The sequence below is a fragment of the Protomyctophum parallelum genome (assembly GCF_964188405.1).
Source record: "Protomyctophum parallelum genome assembly, chromosome: 22".
NCBI classification, from domain to species: domain Eukaryota; kingdom Metazoa; phylum Chordata; class Actinopteri; order Myctophiformes; family Myctophidae; genus Protomyctophum; species Protomyctophum parallelum.
Genome location: NC_139714.1, coordinates 4,252,464 through 4,272,960, shown reverse-complemented (window position 1 = coordinate 4,272,960; position 20,497 = coordinate 4,252,464). Strand labels below are relative to the sequence as shown.

General features: G+C 40.0%; 1 protein-coding gene across 4 annotated transcripts; it reads left to right on the top strand.

Annotated features, from left to right (window-relative positions):
• The first annotated feature begins 4,641 nt into the window (after window positions 1–4,641).
• Window positions 4,642–18,979, top strand: tnnt2e (troponin T2e, cardiac). Of its 4 annotated transcripts, XM_083757617.1 has the most exons (11): window positions 6,699–6,704; window positions 6,841–6,861; window positions 10,156–10,235; window positions 10,715–10,831; window positions 11,833–11,910; window positions 12,154–12,255; window positions 12,490–12,602; window positions 13,148–13,238; window positions 13,930–13,970; window positions 14,317–14,354; window positions 18,799–18,979. In XM_083757617.1, exons 3-11 carry the CDS (start codon window positions 10,164–10,166, stop codon window positions 18,966–18,968), a joined length of 822 nt encoding a protein of 273 aa, XP_083613743.1. In that variant the 5' UTR covers window positions 6,699–6,704; window positions 6,841–6,861; window positions 10,156–10,163; the 3' UTR covers window positions 18,969–18,979. The 4 variants fall into 4 exon arrangements, with proteins under 4 accessions (XP_083613744.1, XP_083613743.1, XP_083613746.1 ...); XM_083757618.1 differs by lacking the exons at window positions 6,699–6,704; window positions 6,841–6,861 and adding an exon at window positions 4,642–4,656; XM_083757620.1 differs by lacking the exon at window positions 14,317–14,354 and having other exon boundaries at window positions 18,799–18,969.
• Window positions 18,980–20,497: the final 1,518 nt, after the last annotated feature.

The following is a 20,497-nucleotide window of genomic DNA, read 5'->3' as shown; positions in this document are numbered from 1 at the left end:
TGTATGTGTGTGTGTGTGTGTGTGTGTGTGTGAGAGAGAGAGACTGTGCGCGTGGTCATTGTCAGGCCTTCCTGGTCTGGGTATAATTGGCATGTCCAACAATAGAAACAGCCATGCAGCACAGTGGCCAATCGGGGCAGACGCAGGGAGGTCACATGAATAGACAGCACTTGTATTATATGATTGGAGGTACGTCTTGAACTCATGCTTCTGGACTGGGAAGAATTAAGCTAGTCAAGCTCAGCCCATCTTCTGCAGGGAAAAGGTAAGAGGTCCATGTCACTGTTGTTGAGCAGAATCCTTGCATGTTCTGAAAGCCCTTACTTTCCAGGAAAGAGGGGGGGGGGAAACCTGTGTTCTAACGGATCCAGTGTAATTATAATTTAGTCACAAGCTCTTGTTAATATATTTCATTGGTTAAATTGTTATAAAACCCACAAAAAGCACAAAAATGTATATATGGTGATGGTTTTCACCCGACAGTCTGCTCAGTATGCTATCTATTAGTGCACTGCGGAGGCAAATAATAAAGGTTAAGACTTTATTAACAAAAAGCCTAATTATTCATTGTATAGCTTGACAAACGGACTGAAGTTGAATAGAACTGACTCTCCTGGCACAGTGCTTGACAAATGGCCTACTCTACCACTCTATAAATCTGATAAGTGGCTCATCCTGCATTGCTAGAGCTTTGCATGTAGTAAGCATGTAAGTTGGAATTGCCCTGTCTGACTGGGTCGCCCCGGTCCATATTATGCCGGCAGGGAGGGTGCTAAGCTGTATTGTTGGTGCACATGCTTTGGGCTTTGCCCTAATACTGGTGTGTGTGTGTGTGTGTGTGTGTGTGTGTGTGTGTGTGTGTGTGTGTGTGTGTGTGTGTGTGTGTGTGTGTGTGTGTGTGTGTGTGTGTGTGTGTGCGCGTGTGCGTGTGCGTGTGCGTGCTTCTTCCACAGTTGCAGCCAGACAGACAGAGTCTAACCGCACGCATTAAAAGCAAACACACGTTTATATTACACTCACCCACTGTGAATTCTTTCTGAATGTTTGCTTAATGCCCTGCTCAAGAGTAAGCCTTCAACCAGATGGTGCCTATGTCTCTCTCACTATAGCTTTCTGGCTATTCTACAATCCTAAAACTGTAGAACCAGTTCCAATTATGCACTCTCAGAGCTACGATACACGTCCCTCTGTTATTCTGGTTGTCTCTCAATCTGTTTAACTCGGCCTAGCTGTCTCTCTCCATTCTCCATTTCTTGAATTGAATCGGAAAGACATTTGACTGGCGCTTTACGTCATCTGACATTTGTTGCCAGTATAACTGGACCCGGTAGTCTAATTTTATAATAGAAACATGATTCGGGATATGCACACACCGCAAGACCACAAAAAATACCAATATAAAGCTTGGCATCTGAAAATTCAATGTGGCCATAAAAAAAGAGTAAAAGTGCAAACAGCCGTAGGGAGAATGGACCACGAGTGAGAAATCTCAGCATCCAGTCATAATACCTCTTAAGAGTGTTTCACCCCAAGAAGCCTTGAGTTTGGCTTCTTGGGGTGAAGAGAGTTGTTTTGGAGTTAATACATATTTTTTGCTGTTTTCTTCAATTCATTAATATTCTCATATATTCTTAATTTTTGTTATTCTTTATTCAGGACAATAAATAATAATAAATCAAGATGACAATTGGATCACTATGTGACGATCAGTGTATGTCAATAAAACACAAGCACCTCTGACAGCAGCAGCTGACCAAATAGAGCGACCGAAAAATAGCCCGGTCTGTGTATGGGACCCCAGCGTGGCCACTGATTTACTACGACTGTGGCGAGGTAGGCCAAGTCCATTGTCTGGATGACGGGCATTCTTAAAAATAGACACCACGCACACACACGCAGAGGTGCACGCACACACACACACACACACACACACACACAAAAAAACACCATCCCTTTGTTTCCAATGATGAGCCTACTGACACTTTTCTTTATGATGTGGTGATTTACCAGGCCATGGAAATGAGGGACAATTGAAACGTAACTGGGCACAATGGCATTGTAGCATGCCATGGGTGTGTGTGTGTGTATGTGTATATATAGAGTAAAGACTATAGAGACCTTTAGGACATCCCACAGAGCCCTGAATGAGTTTACTGCAACCTTGACATTGACTCTATAAACTAGGGGTGTAACGATACATTTTAACGGCGATACGATGATACGTAACACGATACATGGTTGACGATACGATACATGGACGATATTGGTTCATTATGGCGATACGATAAGATTCAATGATTTAAAATCGATACAGTAACTATTTAGCAAATACATTAAATATGAGGGAAAGATTTATTATTATGGATATAAATCAGTAAACAGTGATTATCTGGCAAATAGATGGACATTGTATTTGAACACGTGGACAAACCCACGCCTTGACAAGACATGAACACAAAGAATACACACATTTATCGATGGACCAAGTGTAGCGATATGGAATGGAAAAGTAATTAAACCCATCTTTTTCCTTTTTCTTAAAATTGCTAAATACAATTCACAAATACTTAGTATTGACACAATTATATTAATTCCATTGCAAAACTATTCGATACCGATTATTTCCATTGCAAAACGATACGATACAAAGTCAAACGATACGATATTTGCTGTTTCCATTTTGATATACTTCAATTTATTTAATTAAAATCGATATTTCGATACTGTTACGTGTTACTATATCGTTACACCCCTACTATAAACACAAAGTGGGGTTTCTGTTTGTCGACATAACATTGGGTGGCTACGAGGCAGCTAAATACTAGCTTAGGGCTGGCAAGAATTATTGTGATTATTCTATAGTTAAGTTTTACTTAACACACGCATATATATATATATATATATATATATATATATACAGTATATATATATATATATATATATATATATATATATATATAATATATATATAATGAAATGCTCAAAACAGGGATAGATTATTAAATTATCAAGATTTTCTTTAAATAATTGATTACCCGTGTCCCCTAGGGTAGATACCCTCACAAAAACATGCCGTAATCCTGGTCTCTAAAACTACCTCCCCCTGGCCAGCCGGGGCGCCTGATGGAGGGGAAAGGAACTGGTCGGAATAACGTGTCCCTTCCACGCGCTACGTCCGGCCGGGGAAATTCCCCTCTGTCAGGTGAAAAGAAGCAGCTTGGACTCCTCATGCATATGAGGTCAGTCCGCTGCCCCCCCCAGGTTGGCAGAGGAAGTGTAGCGCCCAGGATTACATTAGATAATTGGCACTGGGTGAAAAGAAAACTGGGTTACAAAATCGTGGGATAAATTAAAAAAATATATATACATAATAATTGATTACATTGATTATGTTCGATCAACTGTTTTATACCTTCTGGTTTTGAGGCAGTTGAATACTAAGAGTTGTTTTTTTCACGAGCACTATATATAGCCACCGGTGCTTTACTAAATCCCCATTTGACTGTATTTTTTGACGTCCTGAAAAGGCAATTAAAAACCCAATTCAAAACATTTATACCGCTGAAAAGCCCTCTTCAGCACTTTGGCATATCAGCGCCTCGTCTATAAATCCGGGCTATTACCATCTCATCGTTTGTCTCTCTCTCTCCGTGCGGAATTAGTGCCCGTCATTAGTGAGGTTCATCGTAAGGCCTAATGGTTTTGATTGTTATTCATGCTACATATTGGACTGCTGCCCGTGCATGGCTCCTTTCAGTGCCAATAGGAAATGGTTGTGGATTAGAGGTTTTGAGGCCATTTCAGAGCCCTAGCTGAGGCCTCAGGGTTCCTTGAACCCACACAGTGAAACCACTGTCGACTGCTATACACAGCTGAAAATTTCACAATACACAGAGCGTTTTGGGGTGTAGTGGTTGGACTTGGGGTTACTTCATTTGCACAAAATGACAGAAAGCGCTGTGTTGCAACAGGGCTTAAGTGGTGGCACACTTTGCCATCTCACTGCTATATACAAGCATGCTTCATGATCTAGAAAGGAGAAGAGATATGTGGACAGAGGGAGCAACAACTCCAGCAGTGGGGCTGGAAAGGATGGATGAGTGAGTGAGTGAGTGAGTGAGTGAGTGTGACGTGTGTGCTAGTTATCATCTGGGTTGTCATTTCCTGGTTTTAGTCATTTAAGACTATAATATTATGTGCCAAAATGGTGAAAATATGTGTTGAGCTTGTAAATTGGCTATTTTCACAATTTCTGTAAATGTATAAAAACAAAATTGATATTAAAGACACAATATAGGGTGTGTTGAACTGTACCAAGGACTGCTTTCCTCTTCTCAGGTGTCTCAAATCCAACATGTCTGACCACGAAGCTACCGAGGAGATGCAGTAAGTTTCAAACCATTAAAGTAATATGGTAAATGAATTTAACTTATCCATATTATTGAATGCCCCAAAAGCTGACAGCCCTGCTATTCTTTCTTTCTGTTGTTTTCCAGGGAGGAAGGTAGAGTACAGAAGTGTGGAAAGCACTGCCACTCACTTGTCCTTTCGCAAATAATTGTGAGGGGCTTTTTGTTTCTTTTTTTTGTTGAGCTTGGCCTGGTCTGTGCTGACCTCAAGTTGTCTGTTCAGAGGCAGAAATGCAGCCAGAGGAAGGTAAAGACAAAAAATGGCTTCTGCATGGCTTCCATGCGTTGTGATTTGACGTGAAACATGTATTTTTGTATCATTTGTGTGTTAAACAACTCATGTTCCTGGATTGACTGATTGTACTTAAATGTTGTAAATAGTTTTCATGTATTTGTAGCCCGTCCAATGTCAGTCATTTGGGTCCGATGCCATCCTAGAGTCTAGGATGGCATCGGACCTAGACCATCAATCATTGTAAAAAAATATATAACAAAATAAAATTTAGAAACTAAAAACTCTGATTTGATAAAGGTTTATATTTGAGAACATTCATTTTAACATTAACCTTTTGATACATTTAATTCATGAACAAACAAAGTAAATATAAAATACACACATAAACTGTTCCGGTCTAGTTATTAATGACTGACAACAACAGAGGGTATGCACATGCATAAAGTGAGTGGAAAAGTGAGTTTAACGTTATTTAAGACAGGACGTTTCTGTTTGGATGTGTGGGCTGTCAAGGCCAGAAAGTCGTTCCTGCATAACCTCTGGGTATGATGATGATGTCACGCGCATACCCTCCATTGCAAATGAAGGCCAAAGCGTCTGGCTCTAGTTTGTGCTACTGTTCTGTTGGTATCTGGCTCATCCTGGGGTCATCATTTCAATGTGTATCCTACTGTATGTGATCAGAATAACCACATTTCATCCTGTCCATACGTTTCAATGTTCTGACATCAAGAGTTGCATGACAATTTGCACACCTTTGTAACCCCAAGGCATGCTTGAATGATTAAATTCTGATCAAAATAATATGATCAGAATTATGAGCCCAAGACGTGTAGTCATCTAATACTGATCATATTTCTCTTTTTCAATCTATACTGCAGTGTTGTCTCTAATCCGTAGTTACAATTACATTTATAATGTTTCTTTCTTGATACGTATAGGTTTATGTGTAGGACACAGCAGTATAGGTGTTAATGTGGGAGGAATTCTTTGTTGCACCTGGCTATTTACCTACAGTAACATCACGTACGTGGCCCTACTGGTGTCACAAATACCATACTGTCTGTGTGTGTGTGTGTGGGCTGTGGGGGGGGCTTCATTGGTCCACTAATAAATCTCTTTTTATTCATTCAGTCGTGGAGACCATCGAAGAAGTTAAAGGTAAAGCGCTGCATGGCTTATGTAAAATCCCTGTGTTACTTTAACTCGGTACTCAGTGTATACAAAGTGCAGACATCACCCACTTCTTTATTCCTGTAAACTTGTGGTGTTGACAATACAGATGATTCTGTTTCATCCAACCAGGAGAGGGAACACTAATTAAAAGTATAATCAAGTTCAATTGGAAGTGGTGATACAAAATACAATGAGCAGCAGAGAGAATTGAAAATGTAACCCTATACAATTTAAGATGCTTCTTGAGTTCTCTCTCCTGGTTGTAAAAATGTATGTTCACTGGAGAGATGGGGAGGGAGACCCATGTATTCCAACACACTATAGCAATGATTACTATTGAAATACAGAGCTTAAACATTTTAACCATTTGTGTTTGTATGTTTTGACAAATCACTTACACCCCATTATAGTGATATGCACTGTGTGTTAGGCACGGTTTATCTCCTTTAGTTTATTTTGTTTCTTTTTCTGTGTTTGGCTACAAAATGAATCCTTCTCACGTTATTGCCATGTACTGTAGAGGAGGCTGAACCAGAAGCTGAAGGTAATCTTTACAATACATATAATACATTCAACACTGAGTAACACATTACTGACATTAGACATTATAAAAGAAAATTGTCCTCATTGTACAGTATTAACATTGTAGTAGGCCTAGTATGTGCTTTCATCTATTTTAGCAAGTACTGTAGCTAAATAGATGTAATAGTATTTTACATGCTTTGCTAATGTTTTTGCAAGCAACATAATTACACAACATGTTGCTTGACAGTAATACAGCTATGACAAACATGCAGTAGTGCGTATCTATTACTACAATGTTCAGTTTGTTCATGACTCACGATCTTATGCTTTTGTAACAGAGACTCCAGCTGGAGTAGAAGGTAAATGCTTGTATCCCCTATTTCCATAATTTCTCATATCCAGTAATGGGCATTTAAAGTAAATGTTCAAGTATATAGTGCACTATGTGCTGCTATTATACTGTCACACAACTAATATACTTATTTTATGCCATAGAACCTTCTGCTGTTGAGGAAGGTAAAAATTATTCATTATTCATTCATTTATTAAGATGATAGCCTGTTATATACACCACATATTGACTAAACTGCATGCTCATTTCATACCTCAATAGAGCCCCCTGCTGCTTTGCTGTTGAACTTGAAATGCTTTTAGATGACAGCAGCTTGCTACAGAATACTGTTAACATTGTGTATTCACACAACTAATGCAAATATTTATACCGTCCACCATATAGAGCCTGCTGCTGTAGAAGGTAATCCACTTTTCTGCTGTTAAGATTGTTATACAACTATTAATGGCTTTGTAGCTATACTTATTATTATACCACTATCAATCTATACTGTCATGCATGCAACTCATGCTAATACTATGTTCTGCCACCATAGAATACTACGCCATAGAACCTCCTGCGGCAGAGGAAGGTAATTCCACTTTTCTGCTGTCAAAGATGATGATCTAATTAGAAGTCAATTTTAAACAAGCTGGAAATTAGCTTCATCATTTGTTATCTGCAGGCATCATATTAGCACTTGTTTATGTTATAGTCTAGCTCAAAGCAGTAACTGTTTCATACTGATTTCATACCCTGAGATGCAGTAGACAATATAACTGCTTTAAATATGAAATAATACATCAGGTTTGTTTGTTTAGTATCACCTGGAGGGCCAGGGCTAGTATGGCACAGACATATACTGTACTATAGTACATACACAAGTAAGACGCGCAAACGCGGGAAGCGAACGAAGCTCAATTAGAATACAATTAGAATAAATTACGTACTTTTTTTTTCTTTTTAGTTAGTATTTTTTTTTAGTTTTCTACTGTGTGTGTGTGTGTGTGTGTGTGCTACAGCTGCGCCCTCTGGTGGCGGGCGGGTGGTGTCACAGCGGGACAGACAGACAGACACACAGACATGATCTGCAGGGTCTCATAGTTAGTGCTCATTGTGTTCGCAAATACAGTAAGAAGTAGCTACTCATTCTAGTAATCATTTTAGCGAGTACCAATACCACAATAGAAAAATACAAGTAAACCCAAGAAATTCAACCACATTATGCTGACGTCTCTTATGTCCTTTGCACCAGAGCGACGCGTTAGTGTCGCAGACGAAGGTAATCTGTTTGTCATTCACCACCTTTGAATTCCCTGCACTTCATTTGGTTTGCATGCATGAGCTATGCATGCATGTTTGTCTTTTCTGATCCCCTCTGATGATATAAGCTTTGCTATAAATCATTATTTCTCAGCATTTTTCATTTTAATTAACACAGACTCCTTGATCTCACACAATGGTTTTTTTCCTACACTTTTTTATATTCTACTGACGATAGGTTCATGGTTTTCCTATCCTAGATTACTATTTCTATGCTTATTACCATACATTGTCCTTGCTTACTGTAAATCGCTATAGATTAAGAGCGTCTGCCAAGTACATGAATTGTAAATTGACTTGACAAAACAATGCTTGGATTCGATTTATAGACTGCAACACCAATGACTCGTGGCTTGCCTTGACTTGAGCCCTCTCTTGACTTGAGACTCTTTTCAAGTCACTTAGTCACAAGCTTAGGGCCTGTTACTTTGGCACTCGAAACAAAACGTTTAGGACTAGGACTTAACTGCATGGGGACTTACCTGTCTTCAGTGTCTTGACTTGGGACATGAGTCAGGACTCGAGACTTGAGACTTAATTGTACTCTTCACAACGGATGTCTCATCATGTCTGCTGTAGTTTCTTTGCATTTTCAGCACTTTTGAGGCACTGTTTAGGCAGAAGTATTGGAAAATCGTGTCCGTCTCAAGAGATGTCACCTAACTGCTTCCAGAGGTGTATTTGTGGAGTGTGTAGCCTCTCAGCTATGTCAGAACATTGACTCGTTTGGTATCCTTGTATTCTTTGCATACAGTACCGCACTTGTGTCTACTTTAGAAGAATGAGTGAGTGAGCGTGTAGTGGCTTTTTTATTTTCTTATAGATTATTCTATCGATTACGTTTTCAATTGATGAAATCATTTAGCATGTTTTTTTGTTAATAAAACAAAATCATATTGACAAATGTATCTTAAGCCCTATTTTATACTTTGTCAAGCACAAATAGTGAAAATAGAAGATTTGAATCTTCACTATTTATGAAAGTTTTTGAACTTTTTAACTACAATGACATGCCCCAAATATTGATTGATTATTAATTGATGTGTTCGATTAATCACTGTGCCCCTGTCGTGATCAATGACAACCTTAATTACACTCATTATGCCAATAGTTTTAGGTTGTTATTATTAGAGAAAGTGTTAATTGTTTTTCATTTGCTGCTTTCTTTCGTTTTAGGGATTTATACAAATATGTATTTCTTTACAAAATTTGATAGCGATTTATTTTTTTATTATTTACTATAGTCCTACTACACCCCAAGAAATTACATCTGGCCACAAAAGATCACAGGATCTACTGAATGTGAAGGAGGCCTACTGGGGGGAAAGCCACACTGTGTGTCATAGGTTCAATATGTCAGTTTGACACATTCAGAAGATCACGTGATCTTTTGTGGCCAGATGTAATTTCTTGGGGTCTAGTAGGTCTATAGTGGGTATGCGCATGCTTAAAGTGAATGGCACATCGAGTGGAAATCGAGTGGCAAAGCAACATGCAAAGTGAGTTTAACATTGTTTAATGTTGTTTAATGCAATCGGACAGGACTTTTCTGTTTGCATGCATGGGCTGTCAAGGCCAGAAAGTAGTTTTGTTGCCACTCAGTTCAGTAGGCCTTCCTGCATAAATTCCGGGTTTGATGATGATGTCACACGCATACCCTCTATAGTAAATAATAAAAAAAGAAATCGCTATACAATTTTGTAAAGAAATACATATTTAGCCGCATGTTCGAATGCCCCCGCCCCCCTGTCAAAAACAGCTAAAATCCCTAAAACGAAAGAAAGCAGCAAATGAAAAAAGAATACACTAATAACTCTAATAACAACCTAAAACATGAACCTTGGTTGAAAAAAACTGAAGTTGTCCTTTAATGCGTGAGCTTGTAAGTAGATTGGCTAATACTGTATATACACCCTTATGGACTATAACGATCTCACATGCGTTATCAACGACCATTCCACTGTTGTCTGCAAAGACATGAAATAATCTCTGCTTCTCTATAATAATAATAATAAATAATAATAATCTCTGCTTCTCTCTACAGCAGATTCAAAGAAGCCGAAGTAAGTGTCTTCAGTCATCCCCGTCATTCTGTTTCACTTGATGTCAATAAACGAGAAGGTTTGTGGGATATTCAATGCATTATTCTAAACCAGGATATTCAATGCTCACCAGGTTTGCCCCAACTATGCAAGCCCCCAAGATACCTGAGGGGGGAGACAAAGTTGACTTTGATGTAAGGCATAAGTCATGCATCGTTTCAATGATATGATATGATATGCAATATGCATGTATGTACCAGTTGGCTACTTGAGTACATGTATAGATTCTCCTAGCGGGTTGAATGTTACTACAAGTGCAAGTTGCTCTGCCAAATTTGTACTTAAGTACTTGCTTCTAAAATACAGAATTATTCAAAGTATTCAAACTATTCAGTAGGCTACATGCTATGGATATTAATATCAATGCATGCACCACATATATCAATGATAGACAAAATGGCCTTTGCGCCACTTTTCAAGCCAATTGTATATCGGCCATACTTTCAATACTTTTAGTGTGACGTGGCAGTATGACCAAGTAGGGCGTTACTATAAGAGGAAACACAAAAAAACCCAAACAAACTAAAGGTTAGAATATTATACAGATATAAGAGAGACTTTTCTGACAGCGACTATTATGTTTCATGTTGCCGTCCGTCCACGGCCTCTGCAGGACATCCACAATAAGCGTCAGCAGAAGGACATGTCTGAGCTGCAGTCTCTGATCGAAGCTCACTTCCAACAGAGAAAGAAGGACGAGGAGGAGCTCATCGCCCTGGTCTCCAGGATCGTAAGTACATGCAGCGCTGGAAAAAAGGACAGGGTTTAATAGGTCAGGACGGGGTTTAATAGGCTAGAAACGTATTACTTAAGTTGCTATTAAATGCCTTGATGTCATATTCGACCATAGGCCTAATATTGCCTATCATTTTGTTATTAAACCTCTCTTGAAACTGTAGCCTATATATTTCTCATGCTTAAAACACATCTTGCAGGAAAAGACAGATTTACAACTGAAAACCAACTAGAGAACTAACTAATAGGGCATTTGAACACTGATGCCTGCCAGTCACAATGTGGGACAGGGTCTCAATTATAGTTTGAAGCCCGAAAAGTCTTGGAAATGAGGGACTGTCCCACGCAAAGGGGGGCATCTGGTCACAAAAGCACGGAGAAGAACCTTTCTACTTCTATGGGCCGACAGCATTGAATAAACTCCTATACTACACCTTAGAGAGGCAGCCTCTGTAAACATTATTTCTTTTTGATATTTTTTGCGGCTTATGCCTTTTATTGGTTTTTTTAAGGGACAGACAGTAGGCTGACAGGAAACGGGAGAGAGATGGTGGAAGACATGCAGTAAAGGCCGTGTCGGGCTCGGGAGTCGAACCCGCGGCACACTGCGACTGGATTACCAGTCGGGTGCCCAGACGGTTACGCCACCGCCTGGGCCTTCACTCTTGCTTTTAATTGAGCTTTTTTAAATCCCTGTTTTTCATGTGCTGTTCTGCCTGATTTGATGCGTAACAACTATAGTGACTATGAAGCTGTCAACTAATTATAGTACAATATTTGCCCCTGAGACGTAAAAGTATAAACGTATTGGAAAAAGGTTTAGTACTCAAGTAAAAGTATTTCCACCATTATACAGTAAATCTTTTCTCAATGTATGTTTGTTCACACTTCATTGTTTTTCTACATTTGTGTGTGTGTGTGTGCGTGTGTGTGTGTGTATGCGCACGCGTGTGTGTGCGCACATGTGCATGCACATGTGCATTTGTGCGCATGCAGGATAAGCGTCGCGCGGAGCGTTCTGAACAGCAGAGGGTCCGCACTGAACTGGAGAAGGAGAGACAGGCCCGCATTTCTGTGAGTTCACTACACCAGTGGTTTAGACGTTTTCATGTCAAGGACCCCTAATTTAATCCCCAATTAAGACCCCAATCTGAACACATTTTGTACTGTTACACTTAATAGAAAATTATAATAATCATCATTTACATCCCTTTAAAACTGTCAGGGTCTGACTCATGAACTTACATGAACATGAATTTATTTCAATATTTTAAATACACATTCACATCATTTTCACATTCTATCATGTGTGCACAGGAGGAGAAGGAGAGGAGGGAACAAGATGAACAACGTAAGAAACAAGATGAAGACACCAAGAAAAAGAAAGCACTGACCAACATGACTCTGGTTCAACATAAGGTGTGTGTGTGTGTGTGTGTGTGTGTGTGTGTGTGTGTGTGTGTGTGTGTGTGTGTGTGTGTGTGTGTGTGTGTGTGTGTGTGTGTGTGTGTGTGTGTGTGTGTGTGTGTGTGTGTGTGTATGTGCCTTTGACTGTAGTGAGAGCACAGCCTACTCTCTTTATATCTTTGTTATGATGACATGTAACATAAATGGAACCATAATGATTGTATGGTTTTGATGTTCCCCATCCAGCAAGATGGTAAGAAAGGTGCTAAGAAGCAGACGGAAAGGGAGAAGAAGAAGAAGATATTGGCAGACAGGAGGAAGGCACTCAGTATTGATCATCTCAACGAGGATAAACTCAAGTATGTGAAAACCAATCACTATCTAATAAGAATCATAATATACATACAGTACTGTTCTCCATATTAGATCTCCTCCATATTCTAACTTTGTGTGTTTTGTTTTTGTACTTGGTCACTACAATGTCACACAAAAGCATCCAAAGCTAGAAAGCTAGATCCAAGCTAGAAAGCTTGTTGATCTGCAACTTTTTGCTATTTCTGAATTTGAATCCTGAAAAGTAACGGTGATCATATTATGAGGTTACCACACGACAGAGACGATACAGCATGCAAACATAGCTCATTTGAAGAGTTTCATTGCAAAAAATGTGACATCAAGACCGATAACCACATACTGATGTTTCATACCAGAAATTATTTTATTGTTGTTTTATAATGGTATACCTTTATTTTCACAAAATTTCACTTGCTTGATTGCTAACTCATGTCGCAACTCAAGCCCTTTGTTGTAAGCACGTTGTAGGGCAGATTGACATGTGAGGCACTGTGAGCTTGTAGATCTGCTATGTCTGCTATTTGAAAAATGTATTTGTTTTGTTAACCAGGGAGAAGGCCAATGAGATGTGGCAGTGTCTGATGGGGCTGGAGACGGAGAAGTTTGACTTCAGCGAGAAACTGAAGAGGCAGAAATATGACGTAATATGTCGTATTTAACATCATCATCAAGTCCAATTCTCTATTGCGCACATAAATGCATGTAATGCATTTATGGATGTGGCCAGGGGTAAAGTTGAGACGTTTTTTAGGGGAAATGAATTTTTTTTAATGGAAAACGTCACACCCACTGTGGGTGCGCTGCGGAGACTAGAGCCAACTTCTAATGCCCCAAATATGGGCCACTGGTTCACTCACACTCGATCACTCCAGCACCTTTACCGTGTCCTTCGAAAGCCTACATGGGTTGTGCAAAGGACGAGCTGTGATTGGCCAGTGCAATTGAGCGGCAGTCGGGGAAAACGCTCTCGCCAGAACATGATTTACTGTTGCCTATCGGGTTGCAACGCAAACGGCCCTGACTCGGCTAAAGCGAACTTTGCAACGTTCAACACGGCAACTCGCTCGCTTTACTTTGCTCGGTGGTGTCTCATATGGCTCAAGTTCGCTTGAGCCGGTCGGACTCTGTCACCGTCTAGTCCATAGAGTTATATATTTTAGGTCTAGTCCACAGTTATTGTCGGCGAGAGGCACAATAACCCCACAGAAGCGGGGTGTGGTTATAAGCACAACCCGTGTAGGATTACTAGTTCACATTAATTGCACTGTACACCTCACTGCGGGGCTGTCTAGAGAAGTGCCTGTCTAAAACATTCTGTGGCTTGACTTGCAGATGACTTGTCTCCAGAGCCGAATCAATGAGCAGCAGAAGTTGTGAGTAACGTTGTATTATGCTGTGTTTGCCGTCGCCGCTGTTTGTGTAACGTTGTTATTAAGCTATATTGGCCCTCGCCGCTGTTTGTGCAGTCATGCTGTGCGTCTGTTGTCCGTCGTGTCGCGAGACTGAGTCTACAATTCTGCGACGAGTCTACAGTTCATTCGGTTTAGGATTCTCTCAGGTACGTAGAGTTGAGTCGGGCCAGCATCCCATGGGTGACAGATTATCTGGACCGCAGGTGAGGTGCTCTGCCTGTTGAGGGATGTCTGCTGTTTGGCTCCGCAGGTGTCTGTCCCTGTCCATGTGCTTAGCCGGACCCTCCGTCTTATGTGTCCCCCACAGATCGGTCAGCTCCTGGTTCGTGTACAGTGCCAGCAGAGGTACAGTCAGGTCCGGAAATATTTGGACAGTGACACAATTTTCATAATTTTGGCCCTGTACGGTACCACAATGGATTTGAAATGAAACACTCGAGATGCAATTGAAGTGCAGAATTCCAGCTTTAATTTGAGGGTATTTACAACAAAATTGAAAGAAGGGTTTAGGAATTGCAACAATTTTCAAACATAATCCCCTCATTTTAAAGGACCTTAAGTAATTGGACAAATGAATATAATCATAAACAAAATGTTCATTCTTAATACTTTGTTGAAAAGCCTTTGCAGGCGATGACTGCCTGAAGTCTAGAACCCATGGACATCACCAAACGCTGGGTTTCCTCCTTTTTGATGCTTTCCCAGGCCTTGACTGCAGCTGTCTTCAGTTGTTGTTTGTTTGCAGGTCTTTCTGCCTTAAGTTTTCTCTTAAGCAAGTGGAATGCATTCTCGATCGGATTCAGATCAGGTGATTGACTCGGCCATTGTAGAATTTTCCATTTATTTGCCTTGTAAAACTGCTGGGAAGCTTTCGCAGTATGTTTTGGGTCATTGTCCATCTGTATGGTGAAGCGCCGTCCAATCAACTTTGCTGAATTTGGCTGAATCTGAGCAGACAGAATGTTCCTATAGACTTCAGAATTCATGAGGCTGCTTCCGTCTGCTGTCACATCATCAATAAACACTAGTGACCCAGTGCCATTGGAAGCCATGCATGCCCATGCCATCACATTGCCTCCACCATGTTTTACAGATGATGTGGTGTGCTTCGGATCATGAGCCGTTCCAAGCCTTCTCCATACTTTTCTCTTCCCATCATTCTGGTACAGGTTGATCTTAGTTTCATCTGTCCAAAGAATGCTGTTCCAGAATGATGCGCTTCACCATACAGATGGACAATGACCCAAAACATACTGCGAAAGCTTCCCAGCAGTTTTACAAGGCAAAGAAATGGAAAATTCTACAATGGCAGAGTCAATCACCTGATCTGAATCCGATCGAGAATGCATTCCACTTGCTTAAGAGAGAACTTAAGGCAGAAAGACCTGCAAACAAACAACAACTGAAGACAGCTGCAGTCAAGGCCTGGGAAAGCATCAAAAAGGAGGAAACCCAGCGTTTGGTGATGTCCATGGGTTCTAGACTTCAGGCAGTCATCGCCTGCAAAGGCTTTTCAACAAAGTATTAAGAATGAACATTTTGTTTATGATTATATTCATTTGTCCAATTACTTAAGGTCCTTTAAAATGAGGGGATTATGTTTGAAAATTGTTGCAATTCCTAAACCCTTCTTTCAATTTTGTTGTAAATACCCTCAAATTAAAGCTGGAATTCTGCACTTCAATTGCATCTCGAGTGTTTCATTTCAAATCCATTGTGGTACCGTACAGGGCCAAAATTATGAAAATTGTGTCACTGTCCAAATATTTCCGGACCTGACTGTATGTAAACTATAGCCCAACGCCCATGGTTTGGTGCTATGAAAAGAAACATATGAGTGCTCAACTTTGCTCCACGGAAAAGGCAATGAACTTATTGCTCAGATGTGGGAAAACAGCCTGGGGTAGGCCTATTATATTCCCCTCCTATTTACTGCTACTTACAGTAACTGCTTACCTTCAGTAACCTTCCATTGTGTCCTTCCATTCATTCACTCACTTTAAAGTTTTTTTTATTTTTCAAACTGTGTGGGTGTAAAATTATTGGAAGTGATCGTCTCCGGATGTTTTCCATCCATCTGGAAGGGCAAGCTGGTAATTCAAATTATAGGCTATCCTTGCTTGCACTTTACGCATGGAACAATACCTTCTAGTACAAAACCTTTTTACACAGACCCTTCATGACTTTATCATCATGTGGTCCAACATAATGATAAAGTAGGGCCTAGCTTAAAGTTATAGTTTTTGTTGAAAATGCATAATTTTTATTGTGACTTATTAGTGACTTTTTCCGCAGATGCATAAATTAGTCTTCAGGCCCCATCATTACCTCTCAGCTCCATCCATTGTTCCTTAGAGTAATTACCCCTCCATTCTACTGTACATTCAGATTGTGGCCCTGATCAACTGCCACAAACTGTTGACGGTAGTCACCTCATGTGTTGAAAAGAGTGTTGTGAACGTCGTCACCGAAAAATAACAGGTTTGATCTGTGAATACATCTACATGCACTCTAGTGGCACTTTTTCCAAACACTTGAGAATCAAATTCTCAAGTAGGTTCAAAACTCAAGTCTACTAATTCCCCTGATGGAGGGGAAAGGAACTGGTCGGAATAACGTGTTCCTTCCACGCGCTACGTCCGGCCGGGGAAACTCAGGTGAAAAGAAGCAGCTTGGACTCCTCATGCATGAGGTCAGTCTGCTGCCCTCCCCAGGTTGGCAGAGGAAGTGTAGCGCCCAGGATTACATTAGATAATTGATACTGGGTGAATAAATTGGGTTGCAAAATCATGGGATAAAACAAAACAATATCTAGGCCCTATAGAGCGTCGCAGTCCCGCCCCCTACCAGGGCCCAGGAAATGATTCCCTGTTCATTTTCCTCATAGACATTTGAAAAAGTTTATTTAAAGACCTTTTAAGCCTCGTACAAAGCCAACTCTTGTCGTGACAAATCATGCTAACAAACACAATGTGTTGGGCCGAACAAATAATTAGAAAGAAGAAATAAACGGCAGGTTACAACACTTTTTTTGTTGTTTTTGTTCTTTGTAATTATTTGTTTGGTCCAAAACATTGTGTTTGTTATCATGAGTTGTCACAACTCGAGTTGGCTTTGTCCGCGGGGTAACCGTCTTTAAATAAAAACCTTTTTAAATGTCTATGGGAAAAATGAATTGGGAATAATTTCCTGGGCCTGGCGTCGTCATGAAAGGGGGTGGGACTGCGACGCTCTATATAGGGACACCAGTTATGTGGCTAAAGAAGTCCAGTAATTTGTTTTTAGAGAAGTCCAGTCATTTGTTTTTAGAAGGTATAAAGTCTGGATCCTGTCAAGCTGGTAAGTATTCTCTCCTTCCAGAGTCCAGACAACTAATTGCTAGATAGTGTCTGTAGGCATGTCGGATCTTTGTGATAAAGGTACAATACAGAGTGCCATAAAGGTAAGACTGCTGCCACGATCACTTTTCACATCTAACCTCGTCCTGTGTGAGAGGCATGTACTTTATGTCTGTCTGTCTGTCTGCCATGGATGTGATAGTTTTTTTGTTAAGTGTTAAAAAGCTCTATATTTTGATACACAAAGCTTGAAGCGACTAGCACCACTCAAAAAAGAAGAAAATACATATTCAGGTTAGGATACCAAGTTTAAACAATCATAAATGAGAACTCACACAGAACACAGGAAAACAAGTGAAAATGATAATTAAAAATGTATAATAATAATCATAATCATAATAATAATAATGTTTGAACCGGAACGCTACGGAAATGAATCAATTATCTTTGATTTCTCTCTCCTGATCGGATCAAATTGATCGACCTGAAATGTTTTTTTCTGTTTTAAAGACCTGGACAGACGAATCAAGATATTATGTTACTAAGCAAACACTCATAATGATTGCTATTGAAATTTAAATTGAGATTTTAACCAAAACATATTTTCTTTAAATTCCACCACACAAGAATTGCAGGAAGCAATAATTTCTCTACCGTTGCTAATGTGTTGTCTAGGACAAATTGTACAAAATTTGTACAAAAATGTACAAATGGAATGGAACCGAAAGGGTCCATTTTGTTCCATTTGTGCACAGTGCACTCTCAGAGGTCAGATCTACAGACATGTTAGGGTACCCTGAAAAAGGCAGTTTGTCTGTCCAAAATGTTGGTCTCATCTCTGTCCACAATAAAACCTTTGGCATTGGCAGCTATACGAGTGTGCGGATCGTATAAAAACGAGAAACAAAGGACAACTGGCAGAAAAAGACTCCCTCGCTGCATAAACCTTTTTGTCAGACCATCACTAAATACGGGTATATTTTACCAAATGTAAACTATTCCATAGAAAATACTTCTCATAAAAATGTATTGAAATACGGCAACTTGAGGTACTCTTATATCATTATATTATATCATAACTTTTCACACACAAAAAAATAGATCATCATATCATGGGGATTATCCCCTTTAATAGGGGGGCAACATCTGTGAAAAACGTGGGTATTATTTTAAAAAGTATTCCAAAAGAAAAAATGTGCTGGGAACTCCTTTGGTCCACCCATTCCTGGGACATGTGAGAATGGTCCAGAGAATTGTCTGGCAGAAAATCACCCGTGTTTTATAGTGTTCTAGGGTTAAGGAAGACTACTTAAGACATACGAAATATGTACTCAAAGTGCTCTGTGCTCAAAGTGACCCCACTTTGAGAACCACTGATCTAGGGTCGACACAAATAGGCCTACAGATTTTTTTTGTAACATGCTTGTTGAACAATATTTGTCACTTCACAGCGCCAAGGGTAGAGGCAAGGCCAAGGGCAAGAGATAAGAGTCGTCGTGGAAGGCCTCTGAGAAGACCTCCGGACGGGCGGCGAGCTGGTGTGAATGTCGAAAGGCAGAAGATGCAAATCATACATTCAAACATTGGGACAGCACCGCATCCAGCTTGCTGTACATACTAGAAAATAAAGAGTGTAGCTTTTGAGCCAGTGTCTGTCGTCAAGTCATGACTTAATGTGTGTTGTTTCTGTTGGCTGCATGCACACAGAAATTTTAAATATGAACCGTTCACAGTTCATCATTCAAAATGTTGAACTAGAAAAGTAGTTCACAGACAAGTTTCTAGGTGAAAGTGATATTTTGACGTGCCAAAACCTGCCATTGACCCCCATTCAGAATTTCTCATATTTGAAAGCACTATAATTTTAAATCTATGAAACATTTCAAAGATTAATTTTCAGGCAAACATGTCCACCATAAGATGAACCTAAATATGTTTGAATGGAGTTACTATAAGTATTACTGTAAGTATATGTAGGACTAGTAGCATGCCGAAGTTTGTGCTATTGCCATTGAGAATGCATTGGGCGTTTAAGTTAAATAACTCAAACTACAAAACATTTCAAAGTAAAAACTTCCAGCATGTGTCTCCATAGTCAGCTGAATTGTACAAAGTGTGAATAGAGTTTCTAGGTGAAAGTGATTTTTTGACGTGCCAATATCTGCCATTGAGCCCCATTATACATTTCTAAAATTTGAAAGCACTATATTCCTAAACCAGGGACCCCCATCTGAACATTATGTTGTACCAGGGACCCCCATCTGATCACTATGTTGTAGCAGGGACCCCCATCTGAACACTATGTTGTACCCTAGGGACCCCCATCTGAACATTATGTTGTACCAGGGACCCCTGTCTGAACATATGTTGTACCAGGGACCCCCATCTGAACATGTGTTGTAACAGGGACCCCCATCTGAACATGTGTTGTACCAGGGACCGCCATCTGAACATTATGTTGTACCAGGGAAACCCATCTGAACATGTGTTGTACCTGGGACCCTCATCTGAACATGTGTTGTACCAGGGACCCCCATCTGAACATGTGTTGTACCAGGGACCCCCCAGATCAGAGAATAATTATTTTTAGAAATTCAATATTTTTCCAAATAGTTTTCAAAACATTTCAAAAATAGCAGATGTGCAGCTTGTAGATTTGCTATTTTTTAATAGCCAAAGTATAACATTTGGATGAAGTGGTTTCATAATGCTGGACGGTTCCGAGGTTTGTGTCTCTGGAGGCATGTGGACAGTTCAGAGGTTTGTGTCTCTGGACTCAGGCATGTGGACAGTTCAGAGGTTTGTGTCTCTGGAGGCATGTGGACAGTTTAGAAAGTAATAGTAGTTTGACCTGTTTTCCAAAAATAAAATCTAATATTAATACCATGCATTGTCATTTTTATTAAGTTTGTTTTTCACACATTTGGGTAAATATGGTAATGTGAGAACTTTTGCATTTTTAATTAATGTTGCTCTGGAGAGGGGAGTCTGGAAAACTCTGGTGGAGCTGTTGCCCCCGCGACCCGACTACGGATAAGCGGTTGAAGATGGATGGATGGAGTGCTAACCAAGCTATCCATGTCAACATGCTCTATAGGAGTCTCAATAACAGGTATAAGTAATGTTTAGTAATGTTTAATGTAGCAGAAG